The sequence below is a fragment of the Mustela nigripes genome, chromosome 13, assembly GCF_022355385.1.
Source record: "Mustela nigripes isolate SB6536 chromosome 13, MUSNIG.SB6536, whole genome shotgun sequence".
NCBI lineage: Eukaryota > Metazoa > Chordata > Mammalia > Carnivora > Mustelidae > Mustela > Mustela nigripes.
This window is the reverse complement of record NC_081569.1, coordinates 50,018,144-50,026,016: the sequence shown is the minus strand read 5'-3', so window position 1 is coordinate 50,026,016 and position 7,873 is coordinate 50,018,144. Positions and strand designations below refer to the sequence as shown.

The 7,873-nt window shown below is 38.3% G+C and overlaps 1 protein-coding gene across 1 annotated transcript; it reads left to right on the top strand.

Moving 5' to 3' along the window:
- Window positions 1-4,827: 4,827 nt before the first annotated feature.
- LOC131998609 (olfactory receptor 11H4) lies at window positions 4,828-5,808 on the top strand. The gene has a single exon (XM_059371100.1). It carries the CDS (start codon window positions 4,828-4,830, stop codon window positions 5,806-5,808), a length of 981 nt encoding a protein of 326 aa, XP_059227083.1.
- The last annotated feature ends 2,065 nt before the right edge of the window (window positions 5,809-7,873 follow it).

Sequence of the window (7,873 nt, the reverse complement as noted above, 5' to 3'; positions counted from 1 at the left end):
TGTCTCGTGTTGAGGTCTTTTATCCATTTTGAGTTTATCTTTGTGTACAGTGTAAGAGAATGGTTGAGTTTCATTCTTCTACATATAGCTGTCCAGTTTTCCCAGCACCATTTATTGAAGAGACTGTCTTTTTTCCACTGTATATTTTTTCCTGTTTTGTCGAAGATTATTTGCCCATAGAGTTGAGGATCCATATCTGGGCTCTGTACTCTGTTCCACTGGTCTACGTGTCTGTTTTTATGCCAGTACCATGCTGTCTTGGTGATCACAGCTTTGGAGTAAAGCTTGAAATCAGGTAACGTGATGCCGCCAGTTTTATTTTTGTTTTTCAACATTTCCTTAGCTATTCAGGGTCTCTTCTGATTCCATACAAATTTTTGGATTATTGTTGCAACACACACAAAACAGATAATCATATCAAAAAATGGGCAGAAGATATGAACAGACACTTCTCCAATGAAGACATACAAATGGCTATCAGACACATGAAAAAATGTTCATCATCACTACCCGTCAGGGAGATTCAAATTAAAACTACATTGAGATATCACCTTACACCAGTTAGAATGGCCAAAATTAGCAAGACAGGAAACAACATGTGTTGGAGGGGATGTGGAGAAAGGGGAACCCTCTTACACTGTTAGTGGGAATGCAAGTTGGTGCAGCCCCTTTGGAGAACAGTGTGGAGATTCCTCAAGAAATTAAAAATAGAACTTCCCTATGACCCTGCAATTGCACTACAGGGGATTTATCCCAATGATACAGATGTAGTGAAAAGAAGGGCCATCTGTACCCCAATGTTTATACCAGCAATGGCCACGGTAGCCAAACTGTGGAAAGAACCAAGATGCCCTTCAATGGATGAATGTATAAGGAAGATGTGGTCCATATTCACTATGGAGTATTATGCCTCCATCAGAAAGGATGAATACCCAACCTTTGTAGCAACATGGATGGGACTGGAAGAGATTATGCTGAGTGAAATAAGTCAAGCAGAGAGAGTCAATTATCATATGGTTTCACTTATTTGTGGAGCATAACAAATATCATGGAGGACATGGGGAGTTAGAGAGGAGAAGGGAGTTGGGAGAAATTGGAAGGGGAGGTGAACCATGAGAGACTATGGACTCTGAAAATCAATCTGAGGTGTTTGAAGAGGCAGGGGGTGGGAGGTTGGGTAACCAGGTGGTGGGTATTATAGAGGACACGAATTGCATGGAGCACTGGGTGTGGTGCAAAAATAATGAATACTGTTATGCTGAAAATAAATAAAAGAAAAAAAAGCTTTGAAAAAAAAAGAAGAAAATCATAAGACCAATGATTTTAAAAATCTCTTCTGTTTGCACTGATTTCAAATTCCCCACTCTTAGAAAGGGAAATCATAATAGAAACTGACAATTTGATTAATTCAGTCTATTAAATGGCTCCTGCCATCTTGGATTTCAGTCTCGCAAGATAGTTCCTTACCTGTTACCAACCATCTTGTCATTACAATGGAAGACTCCAGAAAAATGCAGTAGATTTAACTTTAAAGTGACCAACAGAATATAGTTTCAGATTTCTCTGTTGCAACATCACTTAAGAATTTATTCACAAACATACTCAGTTTCAGAATTTGAGTCATGGGCAAAACTTCCATTTACTGCACTACTCTCCACAGAGGATGATTCTTTTATGGAATGTAATCTCTGCAATAGAAAGTCTCCTGAGGTATTATGCTAAGTGAAGTAAGTCAAGCAGAGAAAGACAATTATTATATGGTTTCACTTATATTTGGAACATAAACAATAGCACAGAGGACCATAAGGGAAGGGAGGGAAATCCAAAGAGGGAGAAATCAGAGAGGGAGATGAACCATGAGAGACTATGGACATCAGGAAACAATCTGAGTGTTTCAGAGGGGAGGAGGGTGTGGGGAGGGTGTAACAGAGTGGTGGGTATTGAGGAGGGCACATGCTGTGATGACACTGGGCGTTATACTAACTAATGAATCACTGAACACTACATCAAAAACTTATGATGTACTATATGCTGGCTACCTGAACATAATAAAAAAATGCCAAAAATTTTTAATTAAATAATTTTTTAAAAAAAGTAAACCTCCTGAAATTTATTCAGTATTTCCCCTGAATTCTCTGTTTAGCTATGAAACAGAACTAATCTACTAGGAGCTAATCTTCTAAAACCTGGATGAACCCCAAAGACTGAAAGAGGATGCACTCCAAGGGAAACGTGAGGAAGCTACTGAAACCACTTGGGGCGAGACATTGAGTTTCAGAGGAATCCCTGAGAGGGATTAATCCTTGCAATTAAACACTGCTTTGCATGTTAAAATGTCTCAGTAAACTCCTAGAAAACAAGCTTCTGAAGCCTCCAGAAATTAAGGAATTCCAGTGAACCACATATAATGCCCTCACCTGGAGTTTTCAGTCAGGTGAGGAGATGATGCCAATGAGGAGATGATGCCTTTATGTTCAACTTTATGTGTCCATTTCTCTTTCCTAGCTGAGCCAGGAACCCCATCATTGTATGTAAGAGAAAGGGACTAATTGTCCATATTGTAACCACTGCTGTGATATACTACAGACTGCCTTTTACTAATTAGACATTGTTCCTCTGTAGTAGTATAGTGTGAACATCCCATATGTGAATACAGGACATTTGCATTCATTGGGTAAAAAAGTCATGTACCCTCTGGGAAGCTTATCTGTAAAATGAACAGAGTAAGTTATCTGAATCATTTTTCCCCAATTCTATCATTCTTTTTAATTACTAAGGACCATCTTTCTGAAAATAATCTCTTTCCAGGAATAATCAGGTGTTATATTCTTCTCTCAGACTACCTGAGAAGACAGTATATCAAGTGAGGAACATGTGGAAGGAGACGATTTAATCAAACTACTATTCTTGGGGTGGCCACCCAAGAATGGTGAGTTGATTGGTTGGCTGGTTGGTCGGTTGGTTTGTTGGTTGATTTCTTGTACTAAGAAGGAGGGTATGAAAAAGCTAGTCCCTTGGATTGTAGCTCATACAGTGATTTATTAATGACAAAAACATGAAAATAGCATTTTTTATGGTATAAAATGGTGGATTTTCCATTCTAATATCCCACCTATTCTGCTCAAGTGCTTTGGAGGCTTTCAAGGGTGGAGTTATGCAAAATTTTATGGAGTCAATTTAGCCCATCAGTGGTTAAAATAAAAATTGATTACTCTGGCTTTTCCATTAAGCTCCCCACCCTTTGATTATCCCATTACTTACCAACACTTTGACCAAAGATTACAGGAAAAATAATGTTTCTGCTAATTGGTTTTACAAGGTATGGTGTTAGAAAAAATGAAGGTAAGTGTGAAGTTGTTGGTGTTTAATGGACCATGACTGCTTAGGGCAAATAACAGCTATTTGCCCTAAGCAGTCATGGTCCATTTTTCATAAAGAAGGACAGGAAGCATAGATTTCAGGACCCTGGTTTCTAGTTTGACTCTGTGAACCTGGACTCCATTCCTGACCAGCAGAGAAACAAGTTCATTTATACTTCATAAATAACAGTCTGGAAATTACCAAGTAAGCACCTAATTCAGTGAAAGTGGAAAGTTCAACATTGATTGGAAAACTGGGCAAATTTAGAATATGGATGCTCAAACCTCCTTTTTATGCTTTCTTCAAAACCACCAACAAGGGACTAGTAACTTTGAAGTCCAAATCTCGTCCTTATTTGCCTTTCAAATTTCTTTATCTTCCATTCCTGATGATTATAACTGGTGACTTTTAATAGATAAGGCAAGAGGTGAATTTAATAAGAAAACTCAATATTGGAAAAAAAAGAAAGAAAGAAAGAAAACTCAATATTGAAACTACCATTTCTAAGACTCTTAGTGCTTTCCATTATTCATTAAAGATTACTCTGTTGTTTAAACACATAAATTGGAACTTTTTTTTTCCCCTTGGAGAGTTTAATTCACATCTGGTATCTTAGAAAGCTTTCTTTTTTTTTTTTCATTTATTTATTTTCAGCATAACAGTATCATTATTGTGTCACCACACCCAGTGCTCCATGCAACCTGTGCCCTCTACAATACCCACCACCTGGTACCCCGACCTCCCACCCCACCCGCCACTTCAAACACCTCAGATTGTTTTTCAGAATCCATAGTCTCTCATGATTCACCTCCCCTTCCAATTTACCCCAACTCCCTTCTCCTCTCTAACACCCCTTGTCCTCCATGATATTTGTTATGCTCCACAAATAAGAGAAACCATATGATAATTGACTCTCTCTGCTTGACTTATTTCACTCAGTCTTTATTCTTTTAAACAAGGTAAGCTGAGTAAGAGAAAGTGGATGACTTTGTGCATTGAATACCCATAATCAACATTAGGAAAACAAACCAGAATAATAAAATGTCTTCTTAAGGATCAAAGAAATCAAAAAAGAAAGAAACTTGTCCAGTTGTACCACTGATGTAGGAAATTCTTGGCTGCATTGGATCCCAGCAAAAGAACACTAAGATTTAGAACCACAATCAATTCAAAATAAGGTAAGAGGGGCACCTGCATGGCTCTATTGGTTAAGCATCTGCCATCAGCTCAGGTCATGATCTTAGGGTCCTGGGATGGAGCCTAGTGGGGAGCCTGATTCTCCCTCTCCCCCCTGCTCATGCTCTCTCTCTCTCTTTCTCAAATAAATAAATAAAATCTTTAAAAGAAAAAAAAAGATTTGTTCCCACATGGTCTCAAAATATCTCATATTTTCCTGTAGAGTTTGAGGTCCCTTCTCAACAAAGTCCTTGAGACATTTAGGAAGCAAAGAAACTTTGTGTTACACTCATGTCTTTCTTCTTCATAGGTTTAAGACCCATGAACTGGTCAGCAGCACACATTCACATAGTAACTGAGTTTGTTCTTCTGGGATTCCCTGGTTGCTGGGAGATACAGATTTTCCTCTTCTTGTTCTTTTTGTTGGTTTATGTCTTGACTTTGCTGGGGAATGGAACCATCATCTGTGCAGTGAGATGGGACCCAAGACTACATACCCCAATGTACTTTCTGCTGGGAAATTTTGCCTTCCTTGAGATCTGGTATGCTTCTTCCACTGTTCCTAACATGCTAGTTAACATTCTCTCCAAAACCAAGGCCATCTCATTTTCTGGATGCTTCCTCCAGTTCTATTTCTTCTTTTCCCTGGGCACAACTGAATGTCTCTTCCTGGCAGTAATGGCTTATGATCGGTACCTGGCCATCTGCCACCCACTGCACTACCCCACAATCATGACTGGGAAACTCTGTAGAATTCTGGTGTCTCTCTGCTGGCTTATTGGATTCCTTGGTTACCCAATACCCATTTTCTTCATCTCCCAACTCCCCTTCTGTAGATCCAATATCATTGATCACTTCCTGTGCGACATGGACCCACTGATGGCTCTGTCTTGTGCTCCAGCTCCCATTACTGAATTTGTCTTTTATACTCAGAGCTCCTTTGTTCTCTTTTTTACTATTATGTACATTCTTCGATCCTATATCCTATTGCTCAGAACTGTTTTTCAGGTCCCTTCCGCAGCTGGCCAGAGAAAGGCCTTTTCCACCTGTGGTTCTCACTTAGCTGTGGTGTCACTTTTTTACGGGACAGTCATGGTAATGTATGTGAGTCCTACATATGGCATCCCATCTTTGATGCAGAAGATTCTCACACTGGTGTATTCAGTAATGACTCCTCTCTTTAATCCCCTCATCTATAGTCTTCGCAATAAGGACATGAAACTTGCCCTGAGAAACATCCTGTTTAGAATGAAAATTAGTCAAAACTCTTGAGCCAAAAAATGCCCACACTTCCAAATTCTAATGGTGAGTAAGTTGAAAATGTGTAATTTTTTTAATGGACTTTTAGTTCTTACTAGGAGTAATTAAAAGCTTTTCTTTTTCCCCCAGAAGTATGCTCAGTTTAGAAACCAATGTGGACTACTAAAACCTAAATTCACTGCAATGTCAACATGCAGTGTAATTTTTCTAAAGTTCTAAATAGTGGAAGTGGGAAGTCAAACTTTCCTGAAAATTTTGCCTTCAGATTTAGGACAAGCCCAATGATTTTTACCAAATAGTTAAAGGTGCAGTGACTTTTGTAACAATTTTGTTTAGGTGTAATTGATATAGAAAAGGACTGCATGTGTTTAATGTACATTAAAAGGGCAGTAGATTTTAACTAGGCATGAGACCTTTCTAGAAGTTTTAACAGACACTCCTTTCTTACCCCTAGCCTAACAATCTTATCTAAACAATCTTATCCCTGTATTAAAAGAGAAGAGAACAAAACTATCTTGGCCAGTAGGAACTCTTCCAACAAATTTTCTTAGATGTATAGTTCCTCTGTGGTACGTTTGAGATAAAACTTGGATACATGCTTAAAAAATCATTTGTTGATGTTTCTCTTAACAGATCGATTATTACACGTACCTTATTGTAGCATTATTTACTTGGTCACATGTATTTCCCCCTGAGAGAGCTCCTTGAGAACAGGAATTGCCGTTTTCCTTTCCAGATTCCCAACACACAGTGACAGAAAAGAAAGCAGCCCCTGGAACTAGGGAAGTGGTCTGGCAATTATCACGTAAATCTTGGTGTGGCCAGGAACCTGCCTAGCACTGTCAGCCAGGCCATGGTGTATAAACATGTTGAACATAAACAATTACACAGAATGGCACCCACAGACCAGGCCACTATGTGAACATGATGGATCAAGACAAAAAAAGACCACTCCACAATCACATCTGAACAAGAACAGTCCCAACTATAAAAAATGATCAAACATCCCCTTCTTTAGGCTAATATTAGTGGCTGCTCTCCCTTTACCAAGTAAAGCTTTAACCCAACTGCCTTTTAGATAAAAATTAAGATACCAAATCATAGACTTTTCTTTCACTTTCTGAAAATCTCTATTTCTTTAAATTCTCCTGTGTCAACTAACAGAAGCACAAATCATATAATAAATCCCTTCTAACACCTTCCTTTTGGATGCCCCATGTTCCTCATGACATATGTTCTCCCTTACTGCAAAAAGCCAATAAACTTATTTTTGTTCAACTACAGGTGTGTTCCTAATGGTCTGTGAATGAGTAGGAATCAACAGTACTATGATACCTAGCATAGAGTAAGAACTCAAAATGTTTGCTTAATACTTTTATCTCAATTTTTTTACTTATGAAAATAATAGGTAGTTGTAAAAAGACCAGCAATAAAGAAATGTATAAAATGGTGGATTTCTCATCTCCACTCTCATCCTCACCAGTCCTTCACTCTATTCCTCAAAGTCAACATTCTCAATTCCTCTGTCCAACATTCAACACACTTCATAGTATGGCTATACCGAACCTACTTTGTTTTCTTTTCCTTCCCAAATGAACCCTCAGCTCTAGTGAGGCTCAACATCTAACTACTTCATTCTCTACCACCTCAACACTATTGCCTAGGCTGCTCTTTAAACCTGAGAAGCCTTACTTTGTCTTCTTATATGAAACCTGACACTTAGATTCTTAGGGTCTTATTTTATAAAAATAGTATATGACTTATATCTTGAAAATAAGACCTTAAAGAGTAAATGAAACAATTTATATAGGGACCAGACATAATAAAAGACACATAGGAGGTTCTCAGCACATGTTTGTCCCCCCCCCCCATCATTTAAATCCAACCATGGATAATTGGCTGGTTATTCTATCAGATTTTCACTATGCTTATGAAAACCTCTGTTGCCAAATAATATACATATAAATTCATAGTTAATGCTTAAAGTGCAAACTCTAGAGTCAGAGTTTCCATATCCTGCCTGTGACCTTGGGCAAGCAGCTTAAATGCCACAATTTCAGCTACTTCACCTATAAAA

What these genes read in the sequence shown, in the direction of transcription:
- LOC131998609 (XM_059371100.1), top strand. Translation starts at nt 4,828, where the DNA reads ATGTCTTTCTTCTTCATAGGTTTAAGACCCATGAACTGGTCAGCAGCA.